Genomic DNA, 16,999 nt, shown 5'->3' with positions numbered 1-16,999 from the left:
GATTTCACCAGCGGGTAGGAACAATTAATGTTAACTGAATGCCTAACTCCATTCAAACTGTCAGTCTGGCTCACTTGTGATAGACATTCCACAAACATTCTGATTTGCTAAATTATTCACCAAAATACACAGTCTCGATAAGCATCTAATACTCCCTAGTCAAGCCTTATGCCAACAGCCAAGTATAATCCTTACTCTAATCCAGTACCTTGTAAACACCTTTACTAAGGTACTGAGCCAGCATTTTGCTGCCCAGAACACCAGGAGGGTCTCACCATCAAGTCCAGACATGCCAGAAGGGAGATTTTATCCTGCACAATGTGAGCATAAAACAAGCTGTGAGGGAACTGACACTGCAACCCAGTTAGCCAAAAGGAGAGTGCGGGTGAAGGTTCAGACTCAGTCAGTCCTCATTACTCACACAACATTACTAGAAAGACCCAAGACAGAAATACCTGATCAGAAATATCACCTTCATACCTTGTCTATAAACAGAAACACACAGAAAACAGATGACCACTTTCCCATTCCAGTTCCCATACCTCCCTCTGTTACAGAATTGTACGTTCATACCCACTAAACTTCAGCGCTTTTTCAAATTTGCCCAGAAGTTCACAGATCAAAATTCCACACTAAAGTCTTTAACGACAGTTTTGAAAAGGCAACCCAGGAACCTAAGTCTTGAATGTTGCCATTTATTTTTAAATTAAGCTTAGCACATTGCATTAGTCAAGTTTACCTGCTGGAATCCGGAGTGGTGTGGCGGGCTCTTCCCCAGGCCCTGCACAGCTTTTGTAGGGGACTGTTGCTGCTGTTGCTGGGCCAGAGCCTGGACCTGTAACTGGCTTGCAGACTGTGCTGTTGCCTGAGCTGGTAAAGATGAGAGGGGTTGCTGGGAAGGAGGTGGTGTTTGCTGAGGTCCCTGGGTCATTGGCCCTGGTCCAGAGGGCCGTTGCTGGCTGTAAGGAATGTGGGACTGTTTCCCACCTTGCACCTGGTTTCCTGCAGGCGAGTGAGCTGTGGGCTGGAGGAAGGTTCCTGGGACAGAAACGCCACCTGGGAAGGTGTACCCCGTGCTCATGGAGAAAGCCACAGGAGGGGGGACAACGTAGGTTGGAGGTGGAAACCCTGGCAAAGATAAAAACGCACCTTTAATCAAAATTTGGCAGAGCAGGTAGCTCCCTCAAGAAAACATTTAGTGTGGGTTTTTGGTGTTGGCTGGTTGTGTATTTTTTCCTATTTTGCTCATTTAGACCATGAGGACAGAAAACACAAAGTACAGTTTGTATACATGCCCCATAACGTCCTTTCTCACCTTTGCATGCACATACATAGCTGTGATCAAAGGGTTATTCAGAGTTTGTTCTTGAGCTTTCTTACAATATTCCAGGCACTGATAACAGTCAGCCAGGGCAGTATCTGGGAGAGTCATATGTTTCCACACACACAGCCCCCAACCTCCCCACCTTTTTTTTCCCTGCTACCTTTTTCCTTCACCATTCTGGGGTTTTGATGCTTTACTCCCAAAGTTCCCTCCCCCCTCAAACACGCATTTTCGGGGACTAAGCTTCTGCAGCAATGGACAGAAGCAATCAGTAAGTCTACTGCCTCCTCCCAGAGGATCACCAGTCTCAGAATCAATTTAGATAGAGACAGATGGTAAGCAAACAAATCCTCATATCCACAGTATCAATTTCTTTCTTGTAGTTCACACTGAAAAGCTGGGTTTGGAAGGCAAGCTTTAATTCTGCGTCTCACAGGCCAGATTTTATGCTAACTTTGGGACAGGGAAGATGTCCCTTTGTCTTATATTAAGCAACTACACCTAACAGCTGCAGGGAAGATAAAGCTTCCAGCTATTTTGTGAGCAAACGTGGACAGCAAGGTATGACAGGAACACTCCACAACAAAATGGGAACATGCAATGTGGCAGCAACAGCAAATAAGAACACACAAATTACAGCTTGAAACACGAGCACCACTACAAAAGAAACTGAGCTTTAAAGAAGAAAGCAGTGTGATTGATCTTTTGTAATGGAGTACCTATGCACAGAGAATGCTTCCTCCTGAGCTAGCAGAAGACTTTGTCATGTTTGGACTAAATTCAGAAACAGCCTACTGTGAAGTTCCTTGATCTCACACCCACTAACCAAAAAGGTGGCAGATTTCATGACAGACCTTGATTCCAAAGCATAAGGAATCTTCTTTATCTCATTCCAGTTCTGCTATGCCCCTTCTTTACTACTTTGTAAGATTATCAATGTGAGAATTTACGCTCATTAAAACAGCTCCTACCTTCAGAGGCTGTAACAACCACTAATACAGGATTTGCTTTGCAGTCAACAGTAAATCACACTTCAAAAGAATGCAAATTACCTGGCCGGCTAGGAAGGGGAGGGAAGGCTCCTGGGTGATGAATGGGGATGAACTGAGAACTGCTGGCCTGACTTGGAGTCTGAGTTACAGGTGTTTTCCTGGCTTCAGACACTGGAGTCTTCCTCATCTCTGTCTGGGATTTTACCTAATGCAAAAGAAAGAAGAAATTAGGTAACTTTTCCTGTAATTATCCACATCATGTCTCAAGCCAAAAAATGAACTCCCAGATTGTCTGAGAGATTATTTTCTTTTCCCTAAGCAACTGGGAGAGGTTTGGAACACAGGAATCCAGTTCCCTCCTCACTGACCTCAGGCAGGTTACCCAGCTTGTCCTCAGGCATTCCTTGCCTCACAAAAGCACTCTAAGGATAGCTACCCAGAAGACTGCAACAGGCTCCTTCTCTAGCAAGAGAGTGGGAAGCAGACATCATAATATCCTCAGACCATACAAACAACTTACCATGCTGCTCACCTGCAGTGCCCTAAAAACAAAACAAAAAGTGCAGATGCTATTATGCTTCTCCTAGGGCACTGCTTCAACCTAACACATGCTACTTACCTGCAGCACCTTAAAAAACAAACACTACCACGTTCTTCCTAGGGAACTCTTTCAGCCTAATCCATACAGTGATGTATATGCACAAACTCCTGCATACTATGAAATTCTTTTGACCAAGAGCATACAAGACAAATAGCAGAAGTGCTTAACCTCTTTCAGTTTACTGTGTAACTGCTGTATGTTCTGTTAAAAAGAGCTGCACCAGTTAAAGGCAGAGAGAAGAATGTAATGTAATGTTTACCTGATTCTGAGTCTGCTGCAGTCTGGGTCTTCCTGGAGAGGAAGACAGAGGGGAAGACTACTTTCCCTTTCTGTTCAGCTCGGCAGAACTGCCTGGAATGCAAGATGGAGCTGGCAGGAAAAAGACAGCAAGCAAGGAACCCGGGCAATACAGAAAGGGCCCAGGAGCAGATCTGATGCCAAGCCTCAAAGGTGGTTGAAAGAAAGGGTTTTATCATGGACCAAATTAAAAAACTCCAAACCAAACAAACCAAAACTGTGCGCTGTTTATTTCAACATTTAGTGCTGCTGAGTTGAAAGGAGTTAGAGGGCAGGTCTTTTCTGCCAAAACACAGTAGTAAAGGGGTAGATGCATTCAAACACTTTCTTAAGTTGTTTTTCAAATAATTCTGAATTTCCCCATTTAGACATTACGGGAATGTAGTTTATTTTTTGTGTTTAATTAAAAAAGCAGATTGTAAGACTGGGAGGTTTGGGTGTATTTTTGATCTCCCGCTAGAAAAAGCCAGGAGGGAACTCCACCTCAAGGTTCTGGCTGATGCTAAGCACCATGAATGATGCAGCCCCTGCTCATGCCACATCTGTTCACTGCCCACCTTCACCCTTCATCACATTCTGTATATTCAACTTATATTGTGCTGTCCCTTTTTTCTCCACAATGAGCCAAGCATTTTTATAACTCATACTGAGAGCTGTGCATTCTTTTATAGCAATGTTGGAGAATTCAAAGACACTCTTCCTGCCACGGGATTTTAAAACATGAGCTCTAGTACATCATGAACTCAAAGCTGCTATGACACATTTCCAAGGTGGCTTACAAAACACACCTCCCCCCCCAAGATTTATAGTCAACTTTTAAAAGCTAAATAACTAACATTGATTAATCAAGACAGACAAGTTTCAGTTGCTTCCCTGCTTCTACTTGACCTCACCTCAGAAGTGTCAATACTACAAAATATTTACTCCCCCAGTGGTCCTGAGGGTTCCTACACGGTGCTTGAGAGAAGCACCATTTCATCACAGTGGCCTCTTAAGAATACATTACACCTTGAGCAATTCTGCATGCAACCTTCCTCGGCACGTAACATTATTTTCCCTAAAGAGCAGAGATTCAACCTATGACACGCTTTCATGATCCTGTCTGAGTGTGGAAGTTTTCAACTTATCTGCGAAACAGGATTAATTACTTTTGTATAACATTCTTAACATTTTTGCTAAGTAGGAGCTGCAACATTTGCAGCATTTAGGCTTTGGAAGGCAATGAGCTATGGAGAAGATAAAAGCTTGAAATATCAAGGAAGGCCAAAGCAGAGCACTAACAGACCACCAGTCAGTGCAAAACCTACACTGGTTTCTCCTCAGGCAGAGGAAAGCAAACCTTCCCCATCTTCTGGAGTAGGTCTGGATAAATAAGTCCACCAAACTATATAAAACAAAAGGCATTTCATTGTAATAGTTGCCATAACAAATACAGCTGATGGCACTAAAAAGTAAAAATTAATTTCTATTCAACAAGAGATGAAGAGTGACCAACCACATCAGAACAGATTCCGCTACAGTTGGGTCTGAAATAAGTTTTTCCTGGGTTTGTTATCTCTTAAGACTAAGACAAGCAAATTTCTGATAAATCAGCTGGGTTAGAATTAAAATACTTCCCTATCCAGAAAACTACATGTACTTCTCAGAAGATCTGTTGGTTCTGATCGGCCTCAAGTCCTTATTTTGCAAGACAGGGGCACGAACACTGAAACTGGGAGTTGTGCTCAGGCCTGCAACCACATTCCAGACATGTTCAACAAATAAATAAGAAACCTGCTATTCTAACTCACCTACCTAAGTTGTTTTTCAGATACCAGACTCTTGTTCAGTGACTCATGAATGATTGCCACATGGTTCCTGTAGGCTACTCCCCTTTACCACCCTTGGTAGGACCCCCTGCAAAACCAACTGAACAACACTGCCAGTTCAGACCCTCCATTTCATAATGATGACGTTTAACAGCAAATAACCAGGAGGAGAACAAGAAGAATGATCCAGGGGTCCTAACACAACAAGCCAGAAACACTGAAAGAGCTGGTTTGTCTAGCCTAGGGAAAACAAGACCTCAATTGCACAGGCCTTCAGAACAGTTGCAAAGAGGAAGACTTAAGTCAGTCTGCAGACCTGTTCGGGGAAGCAGTAATAGGCTAACACAGAGGCAAGGGAGATGAAGTGCATTAGGAAATGATTTCCACTTGCAAGAACTGTGAAGAACTAACACAGTTTCTCTAGGGAAATAATAGTCTCCATCACTATCATTAAATGCCTCCAGGCATCATCAGGGAACGACTGAGATGCAGCCAAACTATCCAGGTACAGATCAGATCAACCCTGAAACTCTACACCCTTATTTACTACAACTCAATGGAAGTCAGACCAGTAAATTCACTATCTACTTATAAGGTGAGCATTTCTGTACATAGTGCTCACAGAAACAGGGCAAAAAAGCATGCCTCAAAAATATGACTGAGAAAAGAGCAGCTGATATGAAAACCAACCATTTTGAGCAAGCGTCTGAGCACAGAATTACAGTTTAAGTGCAGTGTGGCTTTCCTTACTTCCACAGAGAGCCACCTGACTGCACACACAGTATGGTGAGTCTTACTCCACACAAACAACTGGGTGCTTTTGCGATGAGTTCTATTTTTTGAATATGCACAAGTCAACTGAATCAAAAATGCAGAGTACCCAGTTACTTCACAAGAGACCAAGAGCATGACTGCGACCTGGCCATGCAATGCCTTGGAAGCCTGAATAATTTATGGAACAACAGGTAGAAGTTTGTTTTTAAGATAGTTAACATAGCAAAATCACCTTTCATTGCTCCCTACCTTTTCCTCCCCAACAAATTGAGACAGCATCAAAAAAAAGGGCAGAGACCCAAAGATCACTAATACCTGGTCTTTGAGATAGATGTGTTTCTGGTTTTTTTGTGCATTAGCTGTACCTGCAGGGCCCACAGTGAGACCTCGACTCTGCTGTACTCTATACAAGCAGCGACGACCCTGACACAAACATTGTACTGCCTAAGACGCAGTATCGCTTTGATCTAAAGGCTTACCTGAACTGCCACGTTCTGCTTTCCTGCTTCCTGCATCTTATCCAAGCCGCACTTCTTAGTCTCATTCTTTCTTTTATTGTTGTCCTTCTTTCCATCATTCTTATTGGCTACTATTCCTTTGCTATAGTCCCGTCTTTCCCTACCTACATCTTTAGGGGGATAGATTCGCCCTTGCTCTCTGTTAATTTCCCGTGGCTTGATGTTCTCTTTGAACGTGACCATTGGTTTTTCTCCTGCATCACAGTTGTTGTTCAGGCTTCTGCCAGAGGACAGAACTGATTTGAGTCCAGGGCTCCCATCTGTAGATAGCGGGTCTGCAACAGATGTTTCCTGCAAGGCGAGACTCTCTTTGGCTTCACTAGGGTCCTCTAGTAATAGTTCTGGGATTTCTGTCAAAAACAACAGCTTTCCTACCTCAATTTCACACTGAATCAACCTGAAAAAGAAAGGAATCGAAAAGCAAGTATATTACTCCAAATACATTCCTTATTATAATCAGTCGATAAAGCAATGGCATGCTGACCCACAGAACATGTTACTAGCGCTGTCAGCATCTTGTATTCACATTATATCTAATTGCTGTGTCAAACAGTGAGAAAAATAACATTCAACTCTGGCACCTGCATTACCTAAGCTTACAGCAGCAAATGAAACACAGAGAAGCTACTTGCAGTTACCTCGGCTGGTTATCAGCGATCCATTTGCCTGTGAAGATCAGACGCTGTTGCCGTATCCGACGTTGTTGCCCTTCCTTATCTCCTGTAATTGCCTGGTGGCCTTTGGAAAAATCCAAGTTCCTAGTATTGACATAGGAGAGGGAATATTATTAACTACACAATTACCCTCTGCAACATTGTATTTCTTCAGAAATACAACTGGTCAGCATTACTCTACTATAAGCTGTGAAATCTCACCAGATACTACTCAAAACTTCACTGTTATAGATGTCTGACTTACAGATGCAATTCTCTTCTGGTAAGATGCACCTACATTAAAGAGGTTTGGTGGTGTTTTTTGAAAAAAAAAAAAAGGCTAAAAGCTCATCTGTGTGATAATAAAAAAAATCACAAAAATAATAGTTGAGTGAATACATCTATTATTTAGTCAGCATTTGTGCATGATGTTAGGTACAGGGATACAGTTAAAAACAGTAAAAACCAGCAAAGTAAAAACACATCAAGCAGTTTTCATGTAAAAGTATTCCCTTCCTCACTTCTTAAGTTTCTCCCTTTCAATTTACTAGTCTCAAGACTACAGAAGAAAACCAAAAAAGTCAGGAGCAATATTATAAACTCATGACTTTCCCTAGAGTTTTACTACATTGTCTATTATAGTTGTTTTGAAAAGATACCTATGTCAATCCATACAGTAGTAAGTATTCATAAATAAGATACTGTAGAGAACAGGTCAATGTCTATCAAAGTAGCGACATCAGCAAGAGTACCATTTCCTTCAACTGTCACCCACCTGAATGAAGGCCTCAGAGCCAAGAATCCTTGCAACTCAAATTCTTCTGGAAGGGGGGTTGCTGGCAAATAGACAGTAAACAGCGTAAGGAAAGCATGAAAGCATTACATGTACATGTACAGTATAATAAGTAGATACCTCAGCAAGGTCACTACACACAGTAAAGCCTTCTATTAACATGCTCAATTGTACTGGTCCACCCTGCAATCTGAGGAGCTCAGCAATGATAAAGTAGAGCAAAGTCTGCTCAGCACAAGAAAGCAGCATTTGCAAGTATTCATATGCACTAATACTAGAAGACAACTTGCTCACTTACTTGCTCTTCAACTGCAATTCCTCAGAACATCAGGAAAAACATGCATCATTCCCAGTTCTTTACAGCACAGACTAGAAGTATACTTACCATTATTATTGGATAGATCTTCCTCATGAGGCTGGAAGCTGTTTAGAAGAGAAATCAGCCAGGGCCATATGCTACAAATCAGAAAACAGACAAACTGTAAGTGAAAACTAGAAAACATGGAATCTATTCACCAAGAAAACACTGAACTGTTACACAGTCACAGCTCCTATGAATCCTCTGATTCCCAAGAAAAGGTAAAGTTTCTCTCAAGTGTCAGGGAAAAGACCAGTTTCTTCAAAAAAAGCAGTGTTTTTAAAAAGCCAATCTAAAGTTACCAAGGAAGCCAGGCTCTTGCAGCATAGTGTTCACTACCCAGCAAGTCAGAAAACCTGCTATGAATTTAACTATACAAACCTATTGCATGAGCAAATGTTCAAATCACCTGTTTGCAATTCATGTTGTCCAGTTCAAAGCTGACTGGTCTCAAGGCACAGTAAATTAATCAGTTGGGAAGCAAAACAAATTATTAAGATACAGCTGTACATAAGTACTTCTGTTCTGCAAACTTTAACACAGTACTGTAGCACTGAAACGGTTACCAGAAAGGTAAGAACATCTAAGTAACAGTTGCATTGAGTAAGACCATTAAACTAGATGCTAACTGGCAGTCTCCCTGCCTTGCGCTGGCAATACCAGTACAAGCAATGACTGGAAATTCTTTAAAAAGGCCCTGAAGCAAATAATTTAAAAAATCACAATGATCACCGCATAGGTGGTTAACATTTAACTGCCACCAACAGGCTGCTTTCTCCTATTTTTTTAAAAGCTCCAATCTAAAAGTCTAAGCACCCTTCTTCCGCTTTAGTGATGGGCACCAAGTCCACGGGGGCAACAGAAAACTATTTTAGGAAGGTGCCCCCCATGCTCAGTGTTAGTGAAATGAATCTGTCCTCCCTCAGCAAGGCTTTCAGCCACCATCCAGCACCTGGCCTGGAGAATGGAACATGCACCTGAAAGCCTGAGGTCAGCCACTTTCCTGCACTGCCGCAGGGACTGGAAACATAATGTTTATGCTCATTCTCTACACTAAACTAAGCATTAGTTCCTTCCCATGACTGACAAGGAACAGAAGGAGGAAAAAAGGGAAAGTGCAAGTCTGTTGCAACCTACAGTAAACTGCAATCTTCCTGTACAACGTTTGAAATAATGAGATTTTGTAATAAGAGATCTCTAAAGAGTGATGTCGTGACACATGTGAAAACCTAGGCCTAACGTGGCTTCCACAGGGCAGGTTTGGAAAACTCATTTCCAAAGAGCACACACTAGTACTGATGTAGTCATTTCTGTCCTCAGTTCTTGCCTTCAGGTTAATCTGTTTTTCTAGGTAAACACGTTTCCTTCCTATTTCAGAAGTTTGTACAGTTTGGGGTACAATTATCCACAGGAAAATGATAAGCATACAGTGGGGACAACAGAAAGTTTAAAAAGGAATAAGGATTATTTCTTGAACAACGAGCACCATTAAGTATGAATTCAGAATAAGGAAGACTTTTCAATATAAACCAGACATCAGGTTATTAAACAATAAAGGCGTGCATGTGTGTAGTCTGCAAAGAATGACTTTCATTAGGATCTTCCAATAGAAATATAAAGAAAACTCTCATCCTTACAAATAATGGGGAAGATGGACAGTAATCTCAAATTTTAGAGCCAACAAGTGTAATGGCTACTAACTAATGCCCATTTTGACAATTCTTAGCAGTACTTCCTTTTGAAGTTCAGCTGTGCATTTTACAGCTGTTTGCTGCCCACTTCACAACTCCTTTGTACGACAAGTACCTCAGAACATCACGTTATCACACCACAGATTTAAAAACCAGACATGTTCTTTAAAGAGAGCCTCTGATAGTTTTATGGGCAGAAGGACCTACCTACTCTGGCCAACTCAAAATATATATTCACACCTGATGATTCATTTTGATACTCCATAAAGTACTGCCTGCATCTCCTTTCTGCAATGACTTTACATCTAGTAGTATCAATCTTTCCTATTAAAATACTGGTATAAAGTCTTCCTTCAGAATATGCATACAGTAATACTTATTACCATCTCAAAACAATTTGTGAACTCTTATTTTTCCTTAATATTGCCTTCAGGAACTCTGGAATTGAAGTTCGCAAAGCTCCAGGGCTTTAGGTTTTACACATGTCTGAGCGAGTCTTATTACTCGTCTAGCAAACTAAGGTTGTAGGGACCCCTGCTCCCCACACACCAATGTACAGAAAATATGAGCCTTGGCTAGAATCGCATCTTACAGCACACACTGCCAAGACAGAGCTGAAACCACTGTGGCACATTGCACAAGATCAGCTAAGCAAGCTGTTTTCACACTGTTTTCCTTAAAGTGGCCACCCTAGGAAAAATACTCATCCACCTGTGTCAGTAACAGTCACTCTGATCTGAAGAAACACCTTACAGGTCAGAAACACTTTACTGAATTACTGTAATTTATGAAAAGTTAGTAGGCTATAAAAAAAGTTGGTGAGTTTTGAACTATTTAAGCCTAAATTTGTGAGATTTGAGGCAGAAGTGAAAAATCAGAGCAACAGTCCAGAACAATAATGCCTGTGCTGACATTTAAAGACCCCTTCTACTAAATTCAATTTAATTCCTGGATGATGAGCCAAGAAAACTGAATTCCAGCACTGCCCAAGAGATGGCTTAATGCATGAAATTAAGGCAAGTATTATCCTGCCACCTACCTCAATAAATCTGAGAAATCATTACAATAGATTAGACTAAAGGTACACTCAGTAGTTCTGCTCAAGTCAGACATTATAAAGTAGATCCCTCTGATCTTAAAAAAAGCTACATGCAAACCTAAAGCCAATTAAAACAGTGAATTTGTTCACGTAGCCCACAAGTCTCATGTTTTGTTTTATAAACTTTTTAGCACATACATTCTCTATCATTTTGATGTCTGTAATAATGAGTTATACAATCACTTTTCCTATTACTAATTTGTGGATCACCAGTTATTATTACTTTATGCAATCATATGTATCAAAAGAAAGATTAACACTCACTACCGTCTTTCATCAACCACTGCCTCCTGGAAAACACTGGGCCTAAGTTTCAGCCAGTCCATTGAAACCTTCACAGCTGGAAGAGGATATGCAGCCCCAGAGTCCTCCTGGTAGTCATTTTGTAAAGGACACTTGCACAGAACTCCAAGAAAGGACACTAGAAACAGAGCAGAAAAAAACCAAACAAACAAAAAAAAAAAACCCCAAAGGATGAGGGAATGACACTTTAAAGTTGACCATATAACCTAATCAAATGCATCCCACCCATAAAACCCTATTTTTAAGCGCTAGTTCTTTAGAACAAAGCAGCCCAATTACTTAATCTTAAAAATTCCACCAGCATATCAGAACACCTTTTTTTCAATACAGAGTTTTCTACCATGAAGCAGAATCTTGGTGTTCCCCCCCCCCCCCGCTCCTTTTATGTGTCATGGCAAATCATTTTGGTAAGTTAACAAAATCCGGCAAGACAAGCCCATTACAAAAATATTCATTCATTTATTTATTAGAAATGATCAACTCAACTATCTATCTGCATTTTATCTACTTTCCCAGGTCAGCAAGCACACAAATCCACCAGAGCTAGCTCTGCAGGCAGCCACCCAACTCAGACCCATTAGGGCACACAAGCTGACAAACAGTAACCACACCAGTGTGACCACGGTGCTTTCAGAATCAACGCCAGGCTGGAACCTGGAGAAATTCAGCTATTCAGAAATTTAGGTGTTTACAGACAAGGCCAAGCAGATCACAGGCCGGATCAGGTTAAGCAAATCAGCATTATGCAGCTAGAGTCTAAAATGCTCTGCACTCCCCCTTATCTCCTAGTTAATATTATCAAGAGCACAGAAGCAGTTGAGGTGCTAGTTCAGTCAGCTTCAACTTCAGTCCTGTTGAATCAGAACTAGCTCCATTCAAAGCAACTCAAACCACATTGCGGCCAACTGCAGAGCAGCCCCACCAAGTTGGATCCAACTTTGCACCCAAGTTAAAGTGTTCCTTCAGAACCAGGAAAAAGATGCAGAGTTCTGTAAGGCTTCAAACAGAGTAAGCCCAGGGCACATAAATCCAGTGTTAGTCAGCACTGCTAGACATAAACGATCCTGCACAACCATCTTCTCTCTTAACTTTCTCTCTTAACATCTATTCTCATCACTTACCTCACACCACCATTAAGCTAGATCCTGACAGCAAATTACTAATGGATTCCATTACTTTTCGTACTTACTGAAGAGAGCCAGTAACTGTGTCCAGCAGAGCTGCTCATCCTGGCTGTAGCTGTGCTGCTCTGTTTCATTGCTGAAGTCTCGCAAGTGGTGTAGTTGAAACAGATTGATAACAGTAATATGTACTAACTGCTGAGAATTGAAGGCCTTTTGGAATAACAACCTCTGCAACAAAGACACACGTACAATGTATGTATTTTTATATGGTAAAGCACACACTTGAAAGGATTAGGAGTTGCTATTTCACTGCTTGACTAATGCTTCTGCCCTTAAGGCAACACTCATTCTAGATTTTATTTTCAGGTCATCCCTATTAGCACAGCACTGGGCTTCCCAGGAGGACATGGGCAGATGCCCACTGTTAAGCCCAAGGTTTTTGCTCATACACCAACTCACATACATGCACAACAAATCAACACCCCCTTAGATATGGTTCTTTTTCAGAGCAAGTGCAACTTTAATGTGCAATGACAACATTGCAATGCAACTGCAAGAACTGCAGAGGCATGTATATCCACTGTATTTTTCAGTCTTCTGAAGAAACAGCACAGAGGTGGTGACATTTGGGAAAAAAACCCCAAACAAACAACACCCCAGGAAAATTTAACTACTGTGTGGTTATGTATTAAAGACTAATTCCACATCTGACTTCATGGGTCATGGAATCCCACGGTGGACTAAAATAGCATGAGCTATTTACAAATGTATTTCAGTAACTATGCTGTAAGAGACACCTTTCTCAGAACAGGAAAAGAAACTTTAATGCTTTTTTTGAGCATTGTGAGAAAAAAAAGGAGATATCCTAAACCATAACCAACTTATCTTCAGACAAAACAGTCAGGGAGGCAAGTGAATTAATCAGTGTAAGCATCAGGAAAAGGTTTGAGCTCCATGTTCAACCTTGATTTTTAGTTAAGAGCATGAAGCACTGTACAGCTGACAACTCAAACTGGCAGAGCTGCCAGCAGCAGAATCATGGGCCTGGCTGAACACTCTAACCCTACAACTGCTCTCCTCATTCAGAGGTAAAATCAGCTACACAGTTAAAGTGATTATCCACCACACAGCCAATTTCATATCCACATTCAACCCATTTAAGTCAGAAGAGTTGCTCTCTAGTAAATTAAGCCTTATGTTGCATAATATAAACAAAAAAGTAATCTAAGCAACAAAGCAGGGCTCAATTAGCCCTCTTTTAACACCCTGGATCAGTTCAGAAAAGTAAGACTGTTCCACATGCCTGAACAATGCCCATAATTATTGATTATAAGCATTGTGGAAAAAGCAGTACTTGTTCAACAGCCAACATCACACACAGAGAGATACAACTGTATAATTTTGAAACAACATTACTGTAACTCCCAGTGTTCGTGCAGCTCACATTCAAAGCTAACACAATTCACAAGAAGTTTTGCGGTTTTAAAATTTATTTTAAACACAGTTTGGACCTAGCTGTAGCAGCCCAATTCAATGCAAAAATGCAAAAAGACGCTGTAACAAACATTTGTAATTCTTTATATTGCTAAGACCACCTTCCTCTTTCTTAATTTGGAAAAGCATCAACTGCTCTGTTGAACATATCCATGCTACCTGTTCATTTTCCACAAATGAAGATGCTGAAGCAGAGCAGTTTCCAAAAGACACCTAACAGTTAGTATGATGTCCTCTTTGAAATTGTACTACTCTGTATAAATACCTTACAAAATTCTCTTTGTTTCAGTCTTTGCTATATTGTCCAACTTAATGAGCGAGCTATATAATTAATGGGTACTCCTGGATTTTCCAGAAGAAACGTGTTCTGAATAGTTCTAGTCTACACACAAGTCAAGGTTGTACTGGCATACTTTTAAAAGGCAAACCACTGACAGGAGAGGCAAGTTGTCTGAGGAAGATTAAAAGCAGCCTTAATAACCAGTGGGAGTGAATGAATGCCATCCAAAAATGAAGCTCTCAAAATTCCTCAGGCAACTGAGCCAACACTTCCCAGATGAATCAAGTGCTTTTCACAGGTATCCAAGAATCATCCAGGTTAAAGAACAGAGAATCAGTGGTCCTTGATTTCTCCTGTATCTCCACCAACAACGCACAACATGTCAAATGGGAAAAATCCCTACTATTTGCAGAAGTCAACAGAACTATCCAGTGTTACCTGCAATGCAAACCTTCCATAACTGGCTACTTGAGCTTCCTGTATTTTAGCATGTGAAAAAGTTATTATTGGACTATAATTTCAAAACTCAGTTGCTAAAAATATTCTCCTCAACATACTAATTAATATGTTGTTAGAACTAACCTTGAACTGTTCTTCCAGCTTTTCTCGAAGTGGGCTCAGCTTCTCCAAGCTCTTACTCAGGTACACATGGCCATGGAATTTAATAAATGCCTTGATGAAGTCAGACACACTCCATCGAGTCTTCACCTCATCACGACTATATTCAGAACAGAAATACCCGACCTCAGTCTTTGGAATTAGACCCAGCTGCACATAACATTACATACTTTTTCTGTGAAGTTCAAGAAAGGAGGAATGTCCATGTAAAGCTACTTTTAATGTCAGCACAATATGCCTATTTCCTGCATTCACTATTCATGCTCAGGAGCGTCCCATTGTTCCACACGTGTAAGGATGCTCTGACTGGACGGGGGTTGAGGAACTTCTGTTTCTACTATCAAACATGAATAACTTCTGGCAAGGGAGATAGATTTGGAAGAAGTCTCCTCCATCTTATCCGAGCGGAAGTATATTATGTTTAGTCTTACCTTTCCAGTGCTTTAGAAAGTGCTTTCTGTAGGTTAGTGGAGGCAGCTGGGAAAGGAAACTTCACAGCAATGCTTCTGCAGTAGTAGAAAATTGTGGTCAAGTGGTCTCCTTTGGAGGAAGCTAGAATAGCCAATTGATTATAAGGCTGACCTAAGGGAGGAAAAGATGTTATCCAACAAGTTGTCATTCAGTAAAGCATGTTAGATTTCAGAGTAATGTGGTCACTTGAAAAGGGAGCACAAAGTCCTAAATTCTTCAACAGACAACGTTCAGGTTCATTTGCTGACCCTTTTACTCCAGCCTCATATCAGTATGACTCAAATGAAAAAGCTTCTAAATTTGTGGTGCAGTGTTTTTGGTTGGGGGGATTGGGTGTGGGTTTTTTTTTTGCGGGGGGGGGGTCTGGTCTGGGGTTTTTATTTGGTTGGTTTTTTACACACATCCTTTAAAACTGGACAACAAATATGGCTTAAAGGTTTTTGTCTGAATAAGAAGATACTGTCAAAAGCAAGCTTTCACCACCAACATATTTATCTTCATCTATTTGGACAAAATCTAGCCCAGTTTTACCTCATGAGGCAAACCCAACTGTCAACAGTTGTTCATATTTTTTACCTATAGAGTAAAAAATTCTATAGTTAGAATACAGAGAATTTTTCAGTTAGAATATAACTGGCTAAAAAAATGGAATTACTGGTTTCAGCAGCCTGGCTCAAAAATGATTTATCCTTCTCTCACTATCCTTACATTTTGGACCACTGTAAGCCAATAGCTAAAAATGCTATATCCCTGAACTAAAGAAGCCCTTAAATTGCATGAGCAACTTGAAAAAACTGATTTTAGCTACTTAACTTTACAAATTGGCATGTGAACAAACAATAAAAGAAAAAAATGCTGGTGGTAGGCAAGTTTTCATTAATTGTACTTTATAACATATGAATGTAACATGGTATAATGAAGCAGTAGTGAAGCCTTGGAGTGAAGCTTTGTATTACCTACTTTATTTCTAAATCTTCACAAGAAGGAGACAAGTGATACAGATCAGGCAAATAGCTATTATTCAAATGATTTACCAACAGTTCAGGCTTTGTTGCATGATTGCTTTGGGTATTTGGGGAGGGAGATTTATATAAAATCCCAAGTTTCCAACTGCCACACAAGAAAAGCAACACCCCAAATCTTCCTTTGAAATTATGAACCTAAAAGGTAACCCAGACTCACCATTAGAAGGGACAAGCTGAGCTGCATGTCTGTAGTAAGACTCTGCCTGGCTGGTCTGATTCCTATAGCGAGCTAAGAAAACAACAAAAAACCCAGGTTGAGGCATAAACGTCAACTATCCTGCACTTCAATATAACCCAGTTTACCTGAAGAGCATTTTACTATTATTTTAGAAATAAGCATCAGAAGAACATACAATTACGCAAAACAGCACGAAGATTCAACACATTGAATTTTGAGGTGTTTTTTCCTCAGATCCTATGTCACAGCTTATCAGTTCTTATGTAGAAAGATGTTGTGCCAATAGCATCACATCCAGACAGCTACAAAATATTTTTCATACTTCTCTGCACAATCAGCAACTAGATCTACTTTTAGGTTGTTCCAAAAGCAATTGCAGATTCCTATGAATACAGAACTTTCTACAACACACAGTTCTACTCTAATCAACAAAGAAATAAACCTGTTGAACTTGATGTAAAAAAGAAACCTTGTTTATGAAAGGCTGGATTTCTAACTGCTGCCTTTGTATGTATGTAAGATTTAAAAGTAATGTTCTGAAATGGACAAGTATGCTAGCCTGCTGCAACAAGCTTTTGTAATAGTTACTGGTTTTAAC

At 40.6% G+C, this 16,999-nt stretch overlaps 1 protein-coding gene across 5 annotated transcripts in view; it reads right to left on the bottom strand.

The window, feature by feature from the left end:
• SMG7 (SMG7 nonsense mediated mRNA decay factor) overlaps positions 1-16,999 on the bottom strand; it is a 55,788-nt gene that overhangs the window by 9,482 nt on the left and 29,307 nt on the right. For 3 of the 5 annotated variants that reach the window (XM_030032823.2, XM_030032821.2, XM_041127768.1), the window contains 11 exons: positions 16,381-16,452; positions 15,159-15,309; positions 14,692-14,827; positions 12,401-12,563; positions 11,173-11,329; positions 8,146-8,216; positions 7,743-7,803; positions 6,953-7,072; positions 6,276-6,711; positions 2,377-2,521; positions 740-1,128 (listed from right to left, as the gene is read on the bottom strand). In XM_030032823.2, the coding sequence (XP_029888683.1) occupies positions 740-1,128; positions 2,377-2,521; positions 6,276-6,711; positions 6,953-7,072; positions 7,743-7,803; positions 8,146-8,216; positions 11,173-11,329; positions 12,401-12,563; positions 14,692-14,827; positions 15,159-15,309; positions 16,381-16,452 (1,901 nt within the window). The remainder of the gene's footprint in view (positions 1-739; positions 1,129-2,376; positions 2,522-6,275; positions 6,712-6,952; positions 7,073-7,742; positions 7,804-8,145; positions 8,217-11,172; positions 11,330-12,400; positions 12,564-14,691; positions 14,828-15,158; positions 15,310-16,380; positions 16,453-16,999) is intronic. The other 2 variants (XM_030032826.2, XM_030032825.2) reach the window with 2 other exon arrangements.

Source organism: Aquila chrysaetos, chromosome 12 (genome assembly GCF_900496995.4).
Source record: "Aquila chrysaetos chrysaetos chromosome 12, bAquChr1.4, whole genome shotgun sequence".
In the NCBI taxonomy this organism is placed as follows: Eukaryota; Metazoa; Chordata; class Aves; order Accipitriformes; family Accipitridae; genus Aquila; species Aquila chrysaetos.
This window is presented reverse-complemented; position numbering and strand designations above follow the sequence as displayed.